The 22,451-nt window shown below is 38.9% G+C and overlaps 2 protein-coding genes across 4 annotated transcripts in view; one reads left to right on the top strand and one right to left on the bottom strand.

Moving 5' to 3' along the window:
• The window catches only part of LOC123518795 (DNA replication licensing factor mcm2-like), a 35,216-nt gene extending 28,843 nt beyond the window's left edge, over positions 1-6,373 (bottom strand). Inside the window, exons 1-7 of the mRNA XM_045279798.1 lie at positions 5,906-6,373; positions 5,559-5,788; positions 4,112-4,281; positions 3,890-3,978; positions 2,250-2,644; positions 765-1,023; positions 186-396 (exon numbers count right to left, since the gene is read on the bottom strand). Of these exons, the coding sequence (XP_045135733.1) occupies positions 186-396; positions 765-1,023; positions 2,250-2,644; positions 3,890-3,978; positions 4,112-4,281; positions 5,559-5,788; positions 5,906-5,911 (1,360 nt within the window). The 5' untranslated portion in view covers positions 5,912-6,373. The remainder of the gene's footprint in view (positions 1-185; positions 397-764; positions 1,024-2,249; positions 2,645-3,889; positions 3,979-4,111; positions 4,282-5,558; positions 5,789-5,905) is intronic.
• A 9-nt stretch (positions 6,374-6,382) lies between these two features.
• LOC123518796 (cytochrome c oxidase assembly protein COX18, mitochondrial-like) lies at positions 6,383-21,402 on the top strand. 3 transcript variants are annotated; one of them, XM_045279801.1, is made up of 7 exons: positions 6,383-6,547; positions 8,475-9,074; positions 10,111-10,248; positions 10,837-10,984; positions 12,727-12,851; positions 18,069-18,179; positions 19,602-21,402. In XM_045279801.1, exons 2-7 carry the CDS (start codon positions 8,523-8,525, stop codon positions 19,785-19,787), a joined length of 1,260 nt encoding a protein of 419 aa, XP_045135736.1. In that variant the 5' UTR covers positions 6,383-6,547; positions 8,475-8,522; the 3' UTR covers positions 19,788-21,402. The 3 variants fall into 3 exon arrangements, with proteins under 3 accessions (XP_045135736.1, XP_045135735.1, XP_045135734.1); XM_045279799.1 differs by lacking the exon at positions 6,383-6,547 and adding an exon at positions 7,027-7,887; XM_045279800.1 differs by lacking the exons at positions 6,383-6,547; positions 18,069-18,179 and adding an exon at positions 7,021-7,887.
• The last annotated feature ends 1,049 nt before the right edge of the window (positions 21,403-22,451 follow it).

Genomic DNA, 22,451 nt, shown 5'->3' with positions numbered 1-22,451 from the left:
TAATAACATAAGATATATTACTCAATATAACATGTTGCTATCATGGCGACATTAGAATAAGCCAAGACACAACAATTTTGTTTTATTAGCCCCTTATAGTCCACAAATCTGTAGGATCACTGTCCTCCTGTCTGAAAGTTTTAGTTCATTTATCCAAACATAATGGATACTCATCACATGCATACCTTTCACAGCATTGGTGTTGTCCTTCTTGGCTATATGATTGGCCATAATAATTGTTGCAAACACAGGAAAGCCTTGGTTGGTGTTCAGGGAGCCATCATAGTTGTTAGTGTACACGCCTGTTACCTCTATTTCATCACCAGGCTTACACATGTCACACAAATCCCCAAGAAGAATGATGTCCTTGGAGCGTGGAAGTCGACCAGCCGTTACCTGGATTAAGAAAGAAAATTGACATCTTCCCAGTCATATAAAAAAAAAACATTTTCATTTATCCATAATACCACTCAGAAACTTCTTGAGAAAAGCCACTGTCATAAGTAATGTGACTTTGTATGATGTATCTAGTATGTGAAGTAAACATGAAGCAATGAAATGTGCACTGGTTCCAGGATGACCAGGTGAGTCAAATGCAGCACTTTCAAGAGTCTAGTCATGAAAAATCTACCAGAAAGTGAGGTAACCAAGTGCATGTATGTGAATGTAGATGATATAGAGAACACAAGCAAATAACTTCCTACATGTAAAATTTGATATGTAATGATTGTCAAGTTAAATTTCAAGTAACTCAACTAACTAACCTTTCCAGGGGATTCCTGAAGAGTAATTCTCTGATAATTTTGGTAAACAGTCTGTTCCATATTGATTGTAAAAGGACCTTTGCTCAAACATTCTGGGCAAGACCCAGGCTTGACTTCTGTTGACTGTGACTGGACATAAGGTCCCAACACAAAGGAACACTTATTACAGTCATACTTCACAATTGAGAGCTGGGGAAGTATTGTTGTTGTGGCTGTGACAACACCAGATGTACGAATCAGCTGATTTAAATGCAGTTGCCTGAAAAGAAAATGTTCATAATGTTTACTTGTGCTAAAAAATACAAAGCTTTACTTTATGATCACAAAAATACTATTTACTGTATAAAAAGTGAGGCTAGTATTGCAAGAGGGGGATTACCCTCATGACCTTACTTTCGAGAAAATACGCTTTAAAGTTAGCCACTTGTTACACATGGAAGGATGGGCATACTATGCTATTATCATACATCAAAATAAAGGTCTCGAAGAGTTCTGTTTTGTCACCTTATTTTCATCTCCGCCTACTGGAAAAAAAAAAAAAAACCTACACCTACAGTTAGCCAAAAAAGTTACCCAGGATTAGTTTTTTTTTTTTTTTTTTTTTAGGGTCTTATGATGTAATGTATAATACCAATACAAAAAATAAAATCCAAGAAATTTTTGTAATCAAAATTTTTTTTTCTTGTGAAAAAAATTGTTTCGCTACCTACAGCACCTATTTTCCAAGAATTTATGAGTTATCAATGATATTACGTTACTTTATGATAAAACAAGTAGTATGTTATGAAGACTACATTACCTGACTGCATTACATAATAAAAAGTATCTTTTTTAAATAAAAGTTGAGTACTATTAACCAGAAAAATTAGTGAAAAAATTAGTATGATCATTTTGGTTGACTCTCATCCTTTACACTGGCTTGAGACAGTTAACCCCTTCAATATGGTGACGCCTATGTAGGCGTCATTAAGCCCCAGTAGCATATACGGTGACGCCTACGTAGGCGTCATATTTCTTTTCTGAGCTTTCTTCAGTTCAGTTGTCCCGTATAATGTGTTGGATACCAACTACACACGCTGTATGCTGTCCTTAAAATCCTATTGCTCCTCCCACCATCCTTGTCTCCACCAATCACTAAAGATAAGCTACAGCCTTGTGTCTAAAATTACCCAATGGCATAGACTGTTCCCATCTCTCTCTCTCTCTCTCTCTCTCCCCAGCTTGCACTCATTTCCAATGTTAGTCTCGATTTTTTTTGAGTTTCACTCGACTTTAGACCTTCAGAACACCCACCAAATGGTCGAGTTTGGTATGGCCGACGTACTTAGGACCTTTTGACAACTTTGTGAGCACGTTGCCACCCGTAACTCGATTTCACCATTTTTGAGGGTTATTCCCCTCTTGCAATACCAGCCTCAAGTACCATCCCACATTCCCAACACTAAGTACAGCAAATCAGATAATGTAATGGCAGACTGTCATTACCTCAAAGAACGGAGCTCTTCAATCAGGGGAAGGTCAGTGATCCTGACATGAATCTCTCTGGTAATTCTCTCATACTGGGGAAACATGGAGAGGGTGACATCCTTGGCTGCCGAGTCCATGATCTCCAACATTTCTGTTGGAGCTTCAGGCAAGAAGAAAGCAAGTACTTGCTCCTCTGCAGCAAGTAGATTGTAATCAACATCAAAAGAGGATTTGTTTTCTTCACACATTTGACGAATCTTATCTTTGTAAAGGTTATTTCCCTTATCACTGACATAAGTACGAAGGAAATTCTTGAAACGGTTGTAAACTTCAGTCCGAGGCCCCAACTTGGATACCCACTCTCGCACTGTGTCCCCTTTCATGTCTTCTAAGTTCTCGATGGACTCAATCATCTGAAAGTATCAATTATACATAAATGTGTTGTAATTATGTAGACTTTAGATTCAACATGCTAGAAATAGTATTAATAATTCAAACATATTCAGTTTAACATGTGCACAATAAAATACTTGAGAACAAGAATAAGAAAAAAAAAAAAAAAATAATAATAATTGAAAAAAGGGAATACAAAAAAACTCTGGCAAAAAAAAAAACCAAAAACTAACGCATTTTCTCATGTTCTCCGTTAACCTTTAAAGTGGGCAATAGATTCCAGCAGACATACTTGTGATGCACAATGATTGGCATAAACACAAAGTTAGCAAAAATCATTTCTACTGTGAAAGACTGCAAGAAAGAGTACAGGAGAACCATATATTAGTTCATTACGATATATACATTAGCTCAGGTATGGTGGTGCAGTAAGTTGTGCAGTTTGTCACTTGGAGGTAGTGGTCAGTGAGAGTGTTTCAGCAAGCTGGTAGGTAATTATTGTGGTGGTGTCTTCTTCAATGACATTCAGTTGTCCCCATCTTCTACACTGAATATCCTTGGTCTGTCCTTTATTCATAATCAAAACAAGGAACTTCACATCCCATCTCTTGTTAAAATAGCTTCTATGAAGTCAGGCGCTCTGATACATCACCGCCAGTTTTTCTCACCCCTCTAATTGCTAACTCTGTACAAGGGCCTTCTCCATCCAGTTTGGGAACCACTGGTGTGTAGTCTTCTTAAGATTTGTGTGGTAGACAATCCTTTCTTTCCTTCTACCTAGCCAGGGACATATCCACAGGCATTTTCTTTTCTGCTGACTATTCCGGTATGCCAAAAGGAGAGCAACCACCACTTCAGCGTCGTCACTGGAGGTAGACATCTTAGCAGGTAGCTGTTTGTTTACATCCACTTCCCGCCAAAGTGCCAACAAGTCGGTACTTTCCAGTCACTATGTGTGACATTTTCTGACTAGAAGAGCTGTTAATATTTCTAGTGACTTGCAATTTCAGTTGCAAATTAGCATGTGTGAACCCACCCTAACTCTACTAATCTACTAATCAAGCGGGCTTTCTTTTCTTTTTTTTCTTTTTTTTTCCCCCTTGTACAGCAGGGATTAAGCATCAATGAAATAGTTACAATACTATGCCAATCTAAAACAACTTTGCAAGTCTTACTAACAGAAACATCCCTACTTAAATCCCTTCTTTTGTATTACAAAAATATTCTTAAAATTACAAGATATGGACAGATTCATTGCAACTTACCTCTTCATCCTCTGCAGTTTCGCCCTCCACAGCTCTTTCAGCTAGGCGGCGTTTTCTGGATGGCCGATCCTCTTCATCGTCACTCTCATCTATAAAAGGGAACAAGTTTTTCTCAATCCTTTACAACAATTATAAAATTACCCTGTCCGTTTGAAAAGTATTATTGAGTATTTTCTAACTTTACCAATGAAATGGTACAACATTGCACAGTACAGGACTCACCATAGAGATATCCTCTGCGCATTCCACCTGTAGCACGTCCCTCTTCACGGTCTCGCTTTCTCATCTGAGCCTCAGCAGCCACCCTATCTCCTTCACTCAGCATAGAGTACTCGGAATCATCCAGGTTATCGCGATCATACACATCCAGCTCAGGAATGTGTCGGTAGTCACTGGGTTACACAAGAAGAATAAAAAGAAAGAAATCAGCCGTTATCTTCAAGAGTAAAATTCTAAAACTAAAATATCATAAAGTCAAATTCTTCATTACAGAATACATCAACAAAAAAATTGGAAGCATCATTTCACAACTTAAAAGATCAGTTTTCAGTTTCACACTACCAACAATTTAATTTTATGGTGTGGTTCATGCATTTCTGGTTAGATATGTAGTGAACTGATTGACATTCTACATCACTTCTGTCACAAATGCTAAGTTTTCAAGTTGAGTTTTCAACCTATGTCTACCTCTCTTCCCAATGATCTAGGCCCATAGGGGGGACCTGTGGGAAATTGAGGTTTTTGGGTGGGGGAGCATAAATTGAGTAATGCGCATTGCAAAACAGGTCTAAAATCAACAAAACATGTAAAAAAATCTGTGAAGATACATAAACTACACCTTTGAAGGTGGCAGTGGCGGTGGCTGAGACGAGCTTTGTTATGTTAATCTTGAGCAGTGTTGTCAATGATTCACTCTAGACTAGCCGGGGGGACTATGCCACCCTGGATCCCCCCGGGGGAAGTGAGGGTCAGCCCCCCCGGACATCCCTGTGATTACTAACCAAGCCCTAAGCAAAATATAATTTTAGCCTATGTACAAAATGTAGCAAATTTTTGGTAACACGCAACAATAACAGCAATGCTCGCCTCAGCCACCACCAATGGTGTAATTTATGCATTTTCATATACTTTTTAAGTGACTTGATTTTTTACCTGTTTTGCAACATGTATTAATTAATTTAATGATCCCTGCCCAAAAGCCCCGATTTCCCCACTGGTCCCTCGAGATCATTGAGGAGATGTAGGCATAAGTTGAAAAACTCATTACTTGAAAAGTACGCTTTTGCGAAGGTGATGCAGACCATCCATCAATACAATACAAATCTAACCAGAAATGCATAAACCACATCAGAAAATTGTTAGTTGGGTGAAACTGAAAATTATTCCTTATTATAAATTCAGGCTTACACACAAACACACACACATGTACTGCATGCTGCCATTTTTCTTCTCTCTCTGCAATATGACAAAAAAACGCAAAGATATCCTATTGAATCAGCAGTTACAAAGGAACACCTGCTCAATAGACATAACCACAAATTCTCGTGCCCTAGTCATCTCGATACTGACAGCAGCAAAAGACTAACCTATATCTCAACGTCAATCAAACCTCAATTAAAAATAGGATCAAAGTTCACCATGCTAAACAAATTTCCAAACGAAAGCTTACTTTTCCATATTATCTCCAAATAGTTCTTCTCCATCCTCCTCTTCTTCCACAGGTGCATCATTGCCGACCAGATCACTCTCATCTTCAAAGGCTGGCAGATCACGCCCAGGGGAGGATGTTACAGGGTCCACATTAGAACCCCGAGACAATCGCCTGCGTCTCTGGCTGGATCTGCTGGGTGTTGTAGCCTCAGGAGAGCTTATGGCAGCGGATGGGGAAGTAGCTTGCTCCTAAGGAAAGAACCAATTATATTTATAAGACCACCTGACAAGTTAAAAGTCCTTTTGTTCATAGAAGATGAGATCAGCATGCACCTGAGAACTCAGAAATAAGCCATAATTACTTACAGACATGATTATATACTGTATTATCTCTTGTTAGAATCGACAGCGGAGCGCCCTTCCTTCACCCACTGAGATGCTGAAAAGCGCGGGAAACTTTGTTGATGAAAGGAAGGGCGGGAAACATCATAAGTATAAATATTATCCCCTAAAGATTTATAAGCAGTCGGATTGAAATTGAAATATACTGTATTTGCTTTTACTCATTATAAATGACATGAAAAGCTGTTTTTTTAAATAATTTGTTCACCTGCTAATTAATCTATCAAATTAATGTACTACATTATTTTCTTTTCTTTCATGTTTCTCAAATTTATGCATTTTATATTTTTTGTTTTATTCTATTGTTACATAAAAGTTTCTCGATAGTCTCTTGGAATAATCCCATCCGTATCAAATAAACGCACCGTTGAAATGTTGCAAACTTTGCGGCTCCACAAAATGTGAAAAGGTAAAAAAAAAAAAAAAAAAAAAAAAAATACTGAAAACATAACCACTGTATACTGCACCTTTGAGGCACTAGAGACTGTGACGCACAGCTTACACCACCAAGAAGAAGAAGCAGATGACTTACTATTAATGTAATCATTCACTAGAGGCTGTGGCCACTGACTGCATGGCCCCGTTAGTCCCAACAGGAACAAGAACGTAATTATTCTGACATTAACTCATACGATAAAACTACAGGTAGGTGTATTTTCATACGTCTCCGTGTCCTTTAATCGCCACCATATTCATTCTTTCCTTGAATATGCAGCATCACTTAAGAATTTGGAATATATGTGACCTTAAACAGATCCGTAGTCCACAAAGGGGCACTGTCCCTGAGAAGCCGTCCCGCACGCTCGCCTCCATTCCCGGCTCCCCCTTCGCAGGTCCTCCACCCAGCTGATTTGACGTCACATATATGAAGCCACGTTATTGGCTCTCTCTCTCTCTCTCTCTCTCTCTCTCTCTCTCTCTCTCTCTTTCTCTGACCAATAGCGTGGCTTCTTAAATGTGACGTCCAATCAGCTGGGTGGAGGAGCTGCGAAAGGGGAGCCGGAAATGGAGGCAAGCGCACGGGACAGCTTCTCAGGGACAGTGCCCACAAAGGAGCTGCAGTCTCTTTAAATCTCCTCAAAGTTACTCTGTGTAGATCCCCCAACGTTATGTTGACCTTGTATAAATCTGCACCCTCCATTGATGATGTCAAAGAGACTGTGGCAAAGTTGAGGGGTGGAAAGACGCCGGCATCTGTAACAATAGTGTGGAGCTGCTCAAAGCGGGGGATGAGGTCATGATCTATGGGTTGCATGCTGTCTTGACTGCTGTATGGCATTCAGGTACCATTCCTCCTGAATGGAAAAAGGAGTTGGTCATCCCTATCTGGAAGGGGAAAGGGGACCGTCAAGACTCAAACAACTACCGCGGTATAACACTGCTCAGCGTACCAGGCAAGGTGCTTGCCCATTTGCTGTTGATGCATATCCACAGTCACCTGCTGAAACACCAGACATATGAATAGTCTGGGTTCATGCCCAGTAAGTCACCAACAAACTGGATCCTAGTGCTTCGCGTACTGGTGGAGCGCCGACACGAGTTTCGACAGGGGATGCTTGCAGTCTATGTTGATCTCAAGAAGGCGTTTGATTCATTGCATTGAGAGACACTTTGGGATCTTCTGTGTCTCCGTGGGATTCCTGCAAGGATTATTGGTCTATTAGCCAACCTCTACTCCAGGACTGTGAGTGCTGTGAAGTGTGGAGGGGGTGTGTCCAGCTTCTTTCCTTTTCAGCACTTACATGGACTGGGTACTAGGCAGAGTTGTAGACCAAAGTCATTGTGGAGCATCTGCCAGCAATACTGAGATTACAAATTATGTTTTTGTTGATGATGCAGTAATCTTTGCTGAGTCACTGGAGGTCCTGGTAATGGCTCTAGAGGCACTGCACGAGGAGGTGATGCCCCTGGAACTCCAGGTTTCCTGGCCCAAGACCAAGATTCAGGTGAACTTGAACCTTTCATTGTTACTGAGTGTGAAAGAATGTCTTAGCCCCTTGGCTGTAGCATATTGAGAGGTGAGATGGTGGGGATTCACAGATCATGACTAGATGTTAGTGAACAGAATACAAATCCTGAGCAGCATGGTATTCACTGTAGGTTAACTCAGACATCCCCTCCATCTGCTTGGTCCATCTCCTTTGTACAGGTCTGCTATGTAACCAGTACTCCAAAGGGGAGAACCAAACTCAAGTAAAGTCAAATATGAAATTTGTACAAGGTTAACATAAAATTGGAAATTTGACACGGGGTAGCTTTGAGGAAATTTTAAGACACTGTAGCACACTTGTTCACAACAGATCAGGAGAAAAAATTAAGTTAATACTTACAGTTATTCCTTATATTGCCATTGAACAATGACATGATGTAATATACTTACTGTAGAGTACATATTGTAAAATTAGTAAGTCATCTTGAACTATATTTGATAACATAGGTGGTTTTTAGAATGATGATGAAATAATAAAACTTGTGTGTAAAGATTTTTAACATTGTAAGATTGTAATGTTTGTTTTATTTCCCCTTTTTTCAGATTTTTTTTTTTTATGCAAGAGAGGAAGCTGGCCAAGGGCAACAAAAAATGATGTTACTTAAAGAAATGCCTACCGCCATGTTTTATATATACCGCCATGTATTGATTAAACCAAGCAAAAATTTATATACATCCTCACAGAAAAAGAATGTTACCTTTGTTAAAAACATTGTTCAAAGCTACAGAGTGCATAATGGAGTAAATACTCATTCTCAATGTTATATCTCAAGGAAATGTATTCTTATACAAAAAGACTTTCTTCAAATTCAAAAGCAAGGGGTTAATCAGATTTGCCATTATCACTGTGCTGTTAGTAGTAGAAATCCTGCACATGGTGACTGCCTAAAGCAACTTGCATCACCCAGAAATAAGAATTTATTTGCTATCCCTCAGCGCCACATGTCTCTGGCATGGTTAGACTCTTTAGCTGTCACTCAGGCAGGCTGGTTCAGAGCCCTTGGACAGTCACGGCTGGTAGAAAATCTAATGGAAGGATTACAAGCCATCCATGATTATTCTCACTTGTCCTGGTGGGGCTCTATAATCCTCTCTACTATCTTAATGCGCAGCATTCTCACCTTTCCTCTTGCTGTATATCAGGTAAGAGTCTGTTATTGCTTCATTAATGAAAAGATAATAATATATCTTTTTATTGATATGACAAATAAATAAAGCAATTGTTTATCTGCCAAGTTATGCCATGGTGTATGTTTCTAATTATTTCCATAGTTCTATGTTGTATTTTTTTTTGTTTATTGTTTATCTATTTCCAGATTTATCTGTTTATCTTTTTATTTTGATATTTACAATAGCCATTCACTTTTACTTATATGCAGCACCATCAACACAATAGAACTAAACTCTTAGTTAGATAGGGAACTGGTTACATAATTTAACTGTTGAATTTTGAGATACCATATCTCTTGTCTTATTTTGTGCACATCATTCATAAGGATACTTTTCTGTCAATTGGCATACAGAGGTCTTGTGAGCTTCATTCCACACTCCACATACATATGTAGTAAAACCAAAGTGCATATCCTACATCAGAGTCTTGGGGATCAAGCTTATAATGGGTGCTATTTGTGTTAGGAAATGTTATTTTGCATGTCATATTGCTGGCCTTAATTCAACTAAGTTTTATCTTGGTTAGTCTGCTTATCCTTTCACAAATAAGATCACAAAATATTTAGAAAAATATTAAGCAGCTTATGTTGTATAGTTAGCAATTTTAGCATTATGCAGTAATTTATTTGAACTTTATTAAAAATGTTCAGTATATCAAAGAAAATGGTGGACTCCGAGATTATGTCGTGATGATTTGATAGTGATTTATGATTTACTTTGAGGGAGGTTGATTTTAGAGGTGTAGTTTAAAGGAATATGATAGAAAAAGGCAACACATAATGTCCATGCTACCTGAGAATATAATTAGGATTTGTTTTCATGGCTTTGCTTTCTGTTAAGTTCTAGAAATAACGTATTATAACCATAGCTAGAAGAATTTTGATCATGTTATATTTGTCCTTTTTAGGGTAATTGTTTCTGAGTTATTACAGAAACTCAATTTCCTACTGAGAATATCATCCAAATCCATTTTCATTCTGGTATAACTGTATTTATTCATGGGTTGCAGAAGTATATTATGGCAAAAGTAGAGAACCTCAGACCTGAAATGAATGAAATGATACAAGAACTGAAGAAGGAAACTGCTTATGCAGTAAAGAAGTATGGATGGAATGAAAGACATGCAAGGTACATGTTCAACAGATCGGTAAGTGTACTTTTCTAGAGCAACCCTCTAATGTGTATGTTGACTTTGTACCTTTTAGTGAAGCAATGATTTATGCATTATTTTTAAAGATAGAATTTAATAATCTGATCTGATATTCTATAGTATCATACTCTAATATCATAACATTACCAGTTTATTTCTTCTAATTGTATAGTTTCTTTTTGATACTGACTTTTATTTACCTAAAATTTCATTATGTATAGTCTCTCTCTCTCTCTCTCTCTCTCTCTCTCTCTCTCTCTCTCTCTCTCTCTCTCTCTCTCTCTCTCTCTCTCTAATTGTATTGAATTGAATTAAATTGAAGAAGTTCACAGTTGGTATACTGAAAAGAGAGGATGGGAATTGAGATTATGAATATTAAGAAGAGGTGAAGTGTGAAGGTGTTAGCATTCTGATGGATGGTCGAGTTTTATAGAGGAGAAAAAAAATGTTAAGTGGTTCAGGAGAAAACTCAGAAATCTTGACCTGTGCAGTATAGGAATTCTAAAGGCTGTTTCTGTCTGTTTTATCAAAAATTCTAGAGGCTGTAATTTTAATGCATTGAAATAATATTGTCATATTCATCAGGCCAAGAAGATGTGGAGGGAGCTCATAATTCGAGATAACTGTCACCCATTCAAGGCCAGCGCTGTTTTGTGGGTCCAGCTTCCCCTGTGGATTTCCATATCTGTGTCCCTCCGTAACATGTCCTCCATGATGCCACACCAAGATACAGGTATGTGTTTGTTGTTTCCAGAGATATGTAGGTTTCATTTTAAAATTGTGATAAATGTTATTATTTTGTGAGGAGAAGACAGGCTGAAGAATTGTCCTCAATTAGTTTTACTCTGTGTATTCTACTGAGCTTTTCACTAATTTTGTTACTGTTTTGATGGTTCAAAACTATTATATTCTGACTGACCTGTATGCTGTCTAATGCATCTCATGACTGCTATGGGTATCTTAGGTACTTCTGTTCTCACACAAAGCAAGCTGTCACACAAAACATCAATAAAGAAAATGATTTAAGCTCCTCTTCATCATTAACAATAAGAAAAGTGTAAATAAGAGTGAACATTTTTGGCAGACATATCTACTTAGAGGGTAGCATATGTATTGCACACAGAGATGGGTCTTTGACACGGAAACAGTAATCATTCCAGGGAAAATCAGCATAATACCTCCTCAGGTCCCCCCAACAGGCAGAGGCAAAGCACCAGATGCACTTCTGCTTTAGGGGATCTTGAAGAGGGACTAGAGATATAGGACAAGATATAGCTATGAGGTTTTGATCGGAGGAGCCCAATGGAGAAGATAGAGTAACGGCATAAGCTGAATGATTAGAGGTAAGGAAGAGATCAAGAATGTTGGGCGTGTCCCCAAGACAGTCAAGAATATGAGTAGGGTGTTGCACCAGTTGCTCTAGGTCATGGAGGATAGCAAAGTTGAAGGCTAGTTCACCAGGATGGTCAATGAAGGGAGAGGAAAGCCAAAGCTGGTGGTGAACATTGAAATCTCCAAGAACGGAGATCTGTGTGAAAGGGTAGAGGGACAGAATGTGCTCCACTTTGGAAATTGAATAGTCAAAGAATTTACTATAGTCAGAGGAGTTAAGGGAGAGATAGATAGCACAGATAAATTTAGTTAGAGAGTGACTATTGAGTCTAAGCCAGATGGTGGAAAACTCGGAAGATTCAAGAGCGTGGGCACGAGAACAAGTTAAGTTGTTGTGCACATAGATGGAACTTTGGAACAAAAATGAGGATAGAGAAAGTAAGAGGAAACAGAGAAGGGGCTACTGTCAGTTGCCTCAGACAGCTGTGTTTTGGTGAGGAAAAGAAGATGAGGTTTAGTAGAGGAGAGATAGTTTTCCATGGATTGAAAATTAGATCTGAGACTGCAAATGTTGCAAAAGTTAATGAGAAAAAAATTCAGGGAGGTGTCAGGACAATTTGGGTCGTCATCGAAAGAGGAGTCCGACCTGGGGACATTTATGGTCCCCTTCCCAGAAGGGGACTACGAGGCTAGATTTAGAGTCACCATTTTTGTATTTTGAATTTTAAGTGAAGGGTGTGTGTGTGTGTGGTAAGTGCATGTACTTTTGTGTGAAGAAGGAGAGTTGTCTTTAGAGGGCAGGCTGTGACTGCTTCCTTGAGTTGTGAGACACAAAGGGAAACATTCAGCAAGATCACAACTAGCTTTAATGGAAAGTTCACAGCACCCCCTGAACTAGTGCTATTAGACCTCGCTGGGAGTAAATGATCATTTTGGTCGGTGTCTACTACCTCCTCCTCAGTGGATGGAAATATAAAAGCAGGAGGAAGGCAAAAGGTCTAATTTATATTGTGTACTTTATATCATTCTTTCACTGTTGCTCTCAGTCTCCTGTCAGCTTCCACACTTGCTGTCTGCCATTCAGAGTAGCATTGTTACACCTCAAGTCCTATTTTACTCAATTTCATATCTATGATATTGCAGCTGCCCAGGTGTTATTCATGCAGTTAAGCACTGGAGGATTCGGTTGGATACCAAATCTCACTGATGTAGACCATTCCTTGATTTTGCCAGTGCTTATGGGACTCACCAATCTTCTTATTATTGAGGTAAGTTCTTTTTACTTCTTTGCATTTTATATTTTTACAGATGTATGGACCAATGCTATCAGTGTGGGTGGTAGAACTGGACACATGCCAAGGGACTGTATGTCATGCAGGGACAAATTTGTCCCTTGTATAGGGTGAGAATTCTCTGAGTCCAGACTACCAGCCACCCTACATAGGTCTGACACATGCTGAGAGGTCATAGCACAGCTCACAGTTCACTTTGACTCAGAATATTGTTGTGGCTCTGGAGAGGCAGCTACATGCCCTCAAACTGTAGCTATCCATCCATGTTACATGAGGAGGCAGGGAACCATGAGATGACCATAGTGTGTGTCTTGTCTAGGGCAAAGGTGACTTGCCACATTTTAGTCCACTCCTCTGCTGTCTTCTGCTGTCTGTTGATGTTGGCCATGGCATACTGGTTGTCCTGGCAGCAGAAGGAGAGGGAGTTTGTGTAGTCATCAGCATAAGCCTTGACTGCAGGAAGCTGGTGCAGCAGGTCACCTATGTAAACATTCCATAGGACTGGCTCCAGCAGTGAACCCTGTTGAACTGATGCTCTTATATGAGTGGGAGATGAGGTCCACCTATTGACAACTATCCTAATTGTTGTTCATGGAAGTAATTTTTAAGTCTACCCAGAAGACCGGAGTGGTCGTAAGCCCCCACAATATCAAAGGCCATCATGAGTGTGTCTATGCCTTCGTCAAGGGACCACATATATCTCCTTCGAAGCTGCTGGCCACCTTCTCTTTACCAGGCAGGCAGTATAGATGGTAGCAAGAGGCACTGACAGCTTCCTGGCAAATTATTTCAGCATGTGGGGACTGATCTCATCTGGTTCTGCCACCTTCCCTTCCTCTAGTTAGTGGAGTTTCTTATCCATCAGTTCCGTGGTGATGGGCACTGTAGTGATGGTGTGGTGTGTTTCCTTTGGTATCACTGGAGGGGATTGGATGGTGTCTAAAAGTTGCAATTGATTTGCAAATAGTTTAGCCAGGAGGGCATGCCTGTCCTTGCTGCCTATGGTTGATTTTCCTCCTTTGAATATTGGGAATATGTTGGCTCTCTTCCATTCCAATGGTACTCTCCCATCCAAATTGGTTCTAACAGTTCGTCATTAAATTACTTTAGTGCCCAGCCTGATGCATCACCCAGTCCCATTGCTTTTCTGACATCCAAATTTTCAAGTAATCATCCAATTTCTTGCTTGTGCACTATGATTTCCTGTAAGCCTTGACAATGCAATGTCCTATTTGGTTCTTAAAACTTCTCATCCTCAGTAAATACAGTTTTGAAACTCTCATTCTTTATTTCACTCATTTCCTTTGCTGTTTGGCATACTTCCCTCCTTTAACTATTTTTTTCTATAGCTTCCTTATTCTTCATCTTACTATTTATATACTTGAAGAAAAGCTTGGGTTCATCATTACTTTTTGCACCACATCTTTTTCAAAGTTTCTTTCTTCCTCTCTCTTTACTCTAATATATTCATTTCTCGCATCTTTATAGCTGTCTGTTGCTTTCATTTCTCTGCTTTTTGAGTTTCTTCTAAGCCTTATCTTTTTCCCTCTTAGCTTCTATACATCTGCCATTGTACCAAGCTTGTATACTTCTTTTTATTCTGTAGATTGATATGTATTTTGTCACTCCCTCATCATACTTCTGTAGGAATAATTCATATTTCCCCAGTACTGTCTTTCTGTTCATAATGTTTCTCCATTCTATGCTACCAAAAAATTGTCTTAGTTTTTCAGAAGTTGCTCTTGCATAATTTAATCTTTCCTTTTTTGTAGTCCTCCCTATATCTTAGCACATCCACTTCCTGCATTTCTAATTCTAATGTTACATGGTCACTTCTTCCCATTGGACTCTAATAATGTATGTGTGTGTGTATTTACCTAATTGTATTTACCTAATTGTAACATACGGGAAAAGAGCTATGCTCGTGTTGTCCCGTCTCCATATCTATTAATGTCCAGCTTTTTCTTAAAATCATGAATATTCCTTGCGTTGACCACTTCCACGTCTAAACTATTCCATGCTTCCACCCTTCTATGAGGGAAGCTATATTTTTTCACATCTCTCCTATAAGTGGCCATTTTAGTTTTTCCCATGCCCTCTCGACATTCTTCCATTCCACATACACAGATCTTCCCTATCCATTTTTCCATGCCAATCATCACTCTGTATATTGCTATCAGGTCTCCCCTTTCTCTTCTGTTTTCCAGGGTTGGAAGTTGCATTCTTTTCAGTCTGTCTTCATAAGTCAAATCTCTTAAGTCAGGCACCATTTTGTTGCAGCCCTCTGTACTTTCTCTAGTTTCCTTATGTGTTTCTTTAAGTTCGGAGCCCACTGTATTGTTGCATATTCAAGCCTCGGTCTTATCATTGCAGTAATTATTTTCTTCATCATTTCTTCATCTAAATATACGAACGCCACTCTTATGTTCCTCAATAAGTTCAATACTTCTCCAATTATTTTGTTTATATGTCTCTCTGGCGATAGGTCATTGGTAATTGTCACCCCAAGGTCTTTTTCTTCATGACTGGTTTTATGTCTTCATTTCCTATCTTGTACATACTCCTGATTCTTCTTTCACTCTTGCCAAACTCTATTTTCTTGCATTTTGTCGTGTTGAACTCCATTTGCCATGTACAGCTCCATTTCCATATTCTGTCCAAGTCTTCCTGGAGTAGTTCGCAATCTTTGTCACATCTCACTTTTCTTAACAATTTTGCATCGTCTGCAAATAGGCTCACATAACTGGACACCCCATCCACCATGTCATTTATGTAGACCGCGAACATTACTGGTGCCAACACTGATCCCTGTGGAACTCCACTCTCCACCAATCCCCATTCTGATGGTCTGTCCTTAATTATTGTTCTCATTTCTCTTCCTACCAAAAGTCTTCCATCCATTTTAGTAAACTGCCATGCACTCCTCCTACCATTTCAAGTTTCCAGATCAGTCTCTGGTGTGGTACCTTATCAAAGGCCTTTTTTAAATCCAGATATATTCCATCAGCCCAACCATCTCTTTCCTGTATTACATCTATCACCCTCGAATAGTAACATATCAGGTTTGTCGTGCATGAACGCCCTTTTCTAAAACCAAATTGACACTCACAAAGTATGTCATTTTTCTCCAAGAAGTCTGTCCATCTATTCTTCACCACCCTCTCACACATCTTAGCTACCACACTTGTAAGTGACACTGGTCTATAGTTCAATGGGTCTCTCTTGTTACCTGATTTATAGATTGGGACAATGTTAGCTCTTTTCCAGTCTTGGGGCACTACACCTTCCCTTAATGAGGCATCAATTACTTCACAAACTTTTTCTGCCAATTGCTCCCTGCATTCTCTTAAAATCCATCCTGATACCCCATCAGGTCCCACAGCTTTTCTCACTTCTAAACTCCCCATCATGTTCTTGATCTCCTCCACAGTTACTTGAAACTCCTTCATAATCCCTTTCTGTTCCATTACCAGTGGTTTGTCAAAAGCAGTCTCCTTTGTGAATACCTTCCGAAAGCATCCATTCATAGCCTCTGCCATTTCCTGGGATCTTCACTGCATACTCCATTTACTTCTAAACTTTCAATACTTTCTCTATTTTTGATGTTGTTGTTCACATGTCTGTAAAAAGCCTTGGTTGGTCTTTACATTTATCAATTATATCCTTTTCTTGTTTCTTTCTTTCTTCTCTTCTAATCAACACATATTCATTTCTTGCTCTTTTGTAACTTTCCCACTGCTTAATCCGTCTTTTCCTTCTCCACCTCTTCCATGCATCCTCTTTTCTTGTTCTAGCCTTTTCACATCTATCGTTAAACCAGTCCTGCTTTCCAACTTCTCTATGTTGTCTTATTGGTACAAATTTTTCTCACCTTCTTTGTATATTTTTATAAATTCCTTCCACTTTTCATTTGCTCCTTAGCACTCTTGAATTTCATCCAATTTGTCTCTTGAAAGAATTTCTTTAGGTTTCCAAAATCTGTCTTGGCATAATTCCATCTTCCCACTTTATATTCTTCATTTCTTCTAGATTTCTCTTCATCTATCACCTTGAACTCCAAAACTGCATGATCACTCTTTGCTAAAGGGCACTCCACCCTCATCTCCTCAATGACCATTGGCTCTGTACTAAAGACCAAGTCCAGTCTTGACGATGCTCCCTCTCCTCCAAACCTAGTATCTTCTTTGACCCACTGAGTTAACACATTTTCCATTGCCAGTGTCAATAGTGTATTTCCCCATGTTGTCTCTGATCCTTCCATTGACCAGTCCTCCCAACACACCTCTTTACAATTAAAATCTCCCATCATTATAGTTCGTTCACAGCCACCCAACATTTCTTCCAGACATGTTCCTGTATCACTTATCATTTCTTCATATTCCTGTACTGACCATGCATTTGTCTTAGGTGGTACGTACACCACTATGTAGTGCCTCTTTTTTCCTTCATTAGTTTCTGCTCTGATCTTTAGCACTTCTGCCTTTCCCATACCTTTTTTCACTTGATCCACCTTTATATCTTTTTTAACCAGCAACATCACTCCTCCTCCCATCTTACCTACTCTATTTCTTTTCCAAACATTATATTTCCCTTCTCCAACCATCATCAGGTGTGTGTGTGTGTGTGTGTGTGTGTGTGTGTGTGTGTGTGTGTGTGTGTGTGTGTGTGTCAAACATGAGACTTTGCCATCTGTTGAATGGTTTAAAGCTATCTACATGTCACCATGATACCCAGGTTCTAGGTGGTTACACCAAAGATGCACTTGGGTGGTTATATGGACCCTAACATGGGTACCACTATAAATAAAATTGCTTGCGCCACTAATGGGTGGAAGTTGAAGAGTGCTTCCCATACATACTCTTCAAGTAAAATACCTACAGGTGCTAAAGACCAAAAAAAAAAAAAAAAAAAAAAAAAGGTGGGGGAGAGGAGTCAAGAGTAGAGGTCTGTCAGAATGGTGTCCCAAGTGGAAAACTGGCTGTGCTTTTTGCATCGTATTACATTTTTTTTTTTTTAATTAGTCAGTAGCAGATAAGTTTGAACTTAAAATAGCTTTGATGAGTGGGAAACAGTCTTCCAATATCATCATATCTTGACTTAATAGATTTTCAAATAATCTGAATCAAATAGATTTTTTATAAGATTTGCTATATACAGTATATATCATAACATTTTTTTTTTTTTTTTTTTCAGATTAATGCTCTGAGTAGGATTCAGGAAAGATCCAGGATACAGAAAATTGCTACAAATGTGTTCCGTGTAATTTCTGTGGCCATGATTCCTATTGCATCTGCTGTGCCTTCAGTAAGTAAGAGTTAACACGTTACCTGTAATGCGACCCACACCAGTGGGTTATCAGTTACTTTTCACTGGTGCAATGTTACCCACCGGTGGGTCGTACAACATTTTTCACATATATCACATTTTAATCTTACTATTAATAGAAATTGGATTATATAGTAAAACTACAATAAACAGTATGTATAGGAAAGCATAATAAACACCGATTGATAGATAATATGAAGCTTATTTAGTTTTTAGTGTTATTAAAATTATATAAAAAATAGTTTTGTTTCCATATTTTTTCTAATACATGCAGAAAACAACATTATCTTGCATTTTTTTTTCTTCAGAACATAAAACTTTCTATAACAAATCATTCAAACAAATATCACAATTGGACTTTTCTTGACAAGCTTCAATTATTTTTTATTTATCTTTTATAATTTTCCTGATATTATTTGGACAAATTGTAAAAAAAACCTGCCATTGGTGACCCTTTTGAACTGCATATATAAATAAACATGAGTAGAGAAATAAAACAGAATAAGTAAAAAATATCTGGTGTAAAAATTAACTGAAAAATACTTTTTCTTTTTTCTATTATATGTAAGAAAACTATATAATCTTGAAAAAATATAGTACAGTATAGAGATGCACTGAATATTGACAAATAAAGTATGTTCACCGATGGGTCGTATTGCAGAGGTCATAGATTTTTTACGATATGTGATGCAACTCACTGGTGGGCAAACACTTTGACGTTGCCTGTACGTTTAGGTGTGGTTCCAGACAGCACTTTATTCTACTCGCTTTACTGGCTTGACCAGCACTGATGTGATGACAATTTATTTGTATTACAGTGCAGGCTAGGTTGCCGCACTGCCAAACACAAGAAAGTATTAACTTAGTAGATCAACGATTGATTATCTTTTTTTTTCCAGTGGTAATTAAATCATTATGTTGTATAAGTATATAGATAGCCTTAGGAGCTGCTGTATGAAGCTGATTTGGTGTTGGCTGCTGACAAATGATAAAAAAATTTTGTGGAAGAGACTGGAATCCAGAGAGATAAAAGTGACTAGATAAGATCAAGATAATGAATAAGACAGACAATGTGAAAGATTTAAGGAATGATGTACAGTAATATATAGTATGAAAGAGGAGTGTGGATAATTATCTTATCACATACAATTTATGTTCTGTACAAAAGTACAATATAGTGTATTGGACAATACATAATTTGTGAATTGGTAACGAAGCAATAGAATCAAGAAGAATTGGTAGTTTTGAAAATGAGTTTCAGCACATTGAGGAGTTTTGATCTGTTTAGATATGTTAGGCTTAAAGAGAGAGTGGGGTAGTACAGTTCTGTCATTATCATCCTCATATAATTTAAGTTTTAATAGTTTAAGATTGCAATAAGTGGGAATTTGTATATTTCAGTGTGTGGCACTGTACTGGGTGACCTCTAGTGTGTGTGGACTACTTCAAAATCTGGTACTTATGCATCCTGGATTTCACAGAGCATTGAGATTACCTCCTGTTGTTTCTCAATCTCAGCAACCATATCACCATCTGTGGCTCCAGCTACTGAAAAAAATGTCAAAGAAAGGAAGTGCACAAGAATGAGATGTATATATTTTAGTGTATTTATCCATATCAAAATCTTTTTTAGGTAATGTACATAATTATAACTTGAATTTCATAAATTTCTTTTCCTCAGAAAACTGTAAGACACTTTTGTGACCGGTCAAAGGAGTAAACATTAAGATACATCACTGAAGTAGTATAGATAACTAAAACATGCAAAAGAGGTGATGCTGATGTAGAATATTTGACTGTCAATTGCAGAAATTTAAAAAAAGCTGTGTGTATGTGTGTATATAAAACAAAAAAAAGAAAAGTATTTATAGTAATTAAGTTTGATTACCCATATTGGAGACAAAGACGAGTAGCATCAACAGATAAACATAGTCATAATTTCATACTGAGCTTTAGAAATATCTAATGCTGTGAGCCTACTGAATACTCCATTAAAATCAATCATAGGGGGGTATATACAGAGGGGTCCACCCCTGCGGATGGACCTCCATCCCTCTCCCCCTTGATGCCTGTGACCTGCACGCTATCTCTTGGTATCTCCCTCCCTAATTGATTCTTCCAACGGTGAAACACGTGGTGCTTGAGTGTGTGAAGTATGCGAGAGACAGGAATGAAATGATGCAAGTGGTGCTGAAGCAATTGGGGAATGTCAGTGGAGATGACAGGAGAGGAATGGATGGTGTTGCTGAAGCAATTGGGAAATGTCAGTGGAGATGACAGGAGAGGAATGGATGGTGTTGCTGCTGGAATTGTGTGGAGACACAAATAACAGGATGATTGAAGCTGTGAAGGAATTCCTGGAGATAATGTGGCGTGCTAGATGTGTGAATCAGTAAGGTGAATTTGGTGACTGTTTTCTGTTTGCCGTTTTCCTATTTTTCCCTACAGAAGTTGCCGTTACAAAGACTCATAGACAGTCCCGAGTCACTTGTATCATCAAGTGCCAAGAATGTGGAATGAATGCTGGGTGACTCTGTTTGCATAAGGGAGGACACAAGAGTAAGAATGAACTGAAGAACTATAGGCCGATTGCATTATTAAACACAGTAGGTAAGTATTTCGTGGAGCGCTGAATGAGAGATTGTGTAAATGGATTGAGCGGGCTGGAGTGTTAGGTGAGGAACAGAATGGTTTCCATGTGGACAGGAGGGCTGAGGATAACTTGTTTGTGGTAAATGAAATGATTGAGAAAAAAAGAAAGGAGGGAGGCAAATTGTATTTAGGTTTTTTGGATATAGAAAAAAGCTTATGATAGGGTGGATAGAGAAATGTTAGTCAGACTTAGGAAAGACTGCGTTGAGTGAAAAAATAATCAACATAGTGCATCATAGCATGTATGTTGACACCAAAGCTAATAAATACAGACTAGGAGATATAAAGACAGACTGGGTGAAGAGTGAGAGAGAAGTTAGGCAAGGATGTATTCTGTCACCAACCCTTTTCAGTTTGTATACAGAGGAGTTAGCAGCCAGATTGAGAAGAATGAATGCAGGAGTAAGAGTGGGAAATGAGAAGATAGGTGTGCTCCTTTATGCAGATGATGTGGTGGTCATGAGTGAGTCAGCAGTTGAGTTGCAGAGAATGCTAGATGTTGTGGATGGATATGGGAGAGACTTTGGAGTTAGGTTTAGTAGTGAGAAAAGTAAGGTGATGATAGTGAATAGGTCTGAGGATGAAAGCAATGCAGTATGGAAAATTGGAGAGAATGAGATGAATCAGGCACGAGAATATAAGTACTTGGGGATGTGGGTGAGTCCAAGTGGGTGTGAAAAGACAAAGAATGAAAAGTTAGGTTTAGTGAATCAGTGGGTAGGACGATTGGGGAGTGCAGCAAGAATGAGAGCAAGCAAATATGATGTGCTGAGAGAGGTGTGGAAGAGTGTGGCAGTGCCCAGCATAATGTATGGTATGGATGTGATTGCATGGAATGAAAGTGAAATTGACAAGCTAGAAGTGGGACAAAATAGAATAGGTAGAATGGCACTGAATGCTCCAAGGTACACAGCAGTAGAAGCTTTGAGAGGGGATATGGGATGGAGCACCTTTAGGGAAAGACTAGTTAAAGCCACACTTAGATACAAGGTCAGGCTGGAAAGAATAGTGAGGAAGGTGTACCTGTGGAATGAAAGTGGGAGTCAGTGGAGGAAGAGGTGTCAGTGGAGGAAGAGGTGCATGAGAATGACAGAGAGGAGTGGTTTACAAGTGGTATGGGGGATGAGAATGGCTGGGAGGAATCAAAGTGAGCGTGAATGGATCGTGACAAGAGGAGGCAGGGTAGGAACTGAATGGGATGCAAGGAAATGGAAGAGTGAGATAGACAGAGAGGTGAAGTGGGTGGGACTGAATATATGGAAGAATGGGATGGAACGAAAGAGTACCCTGGAATGGTACAAGGAAAAGGAAGCCCCGATGTATGAAAGGTGGTATGATGGCAGCCTGGGTGGTGACCTTCTCTTCCAAGCTAGGGCACAGTGTATGGATGTGAATGCAAGGAACTACAGGTGGTCTGAGTCCCGCAGCAAGGTGTGCCAGATGTGTGACATGGGGGAGGACGAGACGGTGGAGCATGTCATGCTGGAGTGTGAGAAGTATGAGAGAGACAGGCATGAGATGATGCAAGTGATCTTGAGTGAATTGGGGCATAATAGGAATGAAAGAGTGGAGAAGACAGGAAGGGAATGGATGGTGTCG

This window comes from Portunus trituberculatus, chromosome 44 (assembly GCF_017591435.1).
Source record: "Portunus trituberculatus isolate SZX2019 chromosome 44, ASM1759143v1, whole genome shotgun sequence".
Taxonomy (NCBI): domain Eukaryota; kingdom Metazoa; phylum Arthropoda; class Malacostraca; order Decapoda; family Portunidae; genus Portunus; species Portunus trituberculatus.
Note: the sequence above shows the minus strand (reverse complement) of the source record. Positions and strands in the feature narration are given on the sequence as shown.

What these genes read in the sequence shown, in the direction of transcription:
- LOC123518796 (XM_045279799.1), top strand. Translation starts at nt 7,684, where the DNA reads ATGGACTGGGTACTAGGCAGAGTTGTAGACCAAAGTCATTGTGGAGCA. An exon ending in TTCCTCTTGCTGTATATCAG is followed by an intron (nt 9,075 to 10,110) that starts GTAAGAGTCTGT and finishes CATGGGTTGCAG; the next exon opens with AAGTATATTATGGCAAAAGT. An exon ending in CCAATCTTCTTATTATTGAG is followed by an intron (nt 12,852 to 18,068) that starts GTAAGTTCTTTT and finishes TTTTTTTTTCAG; the next exon opens with ATTAATGCTCTGAGTAGGAT.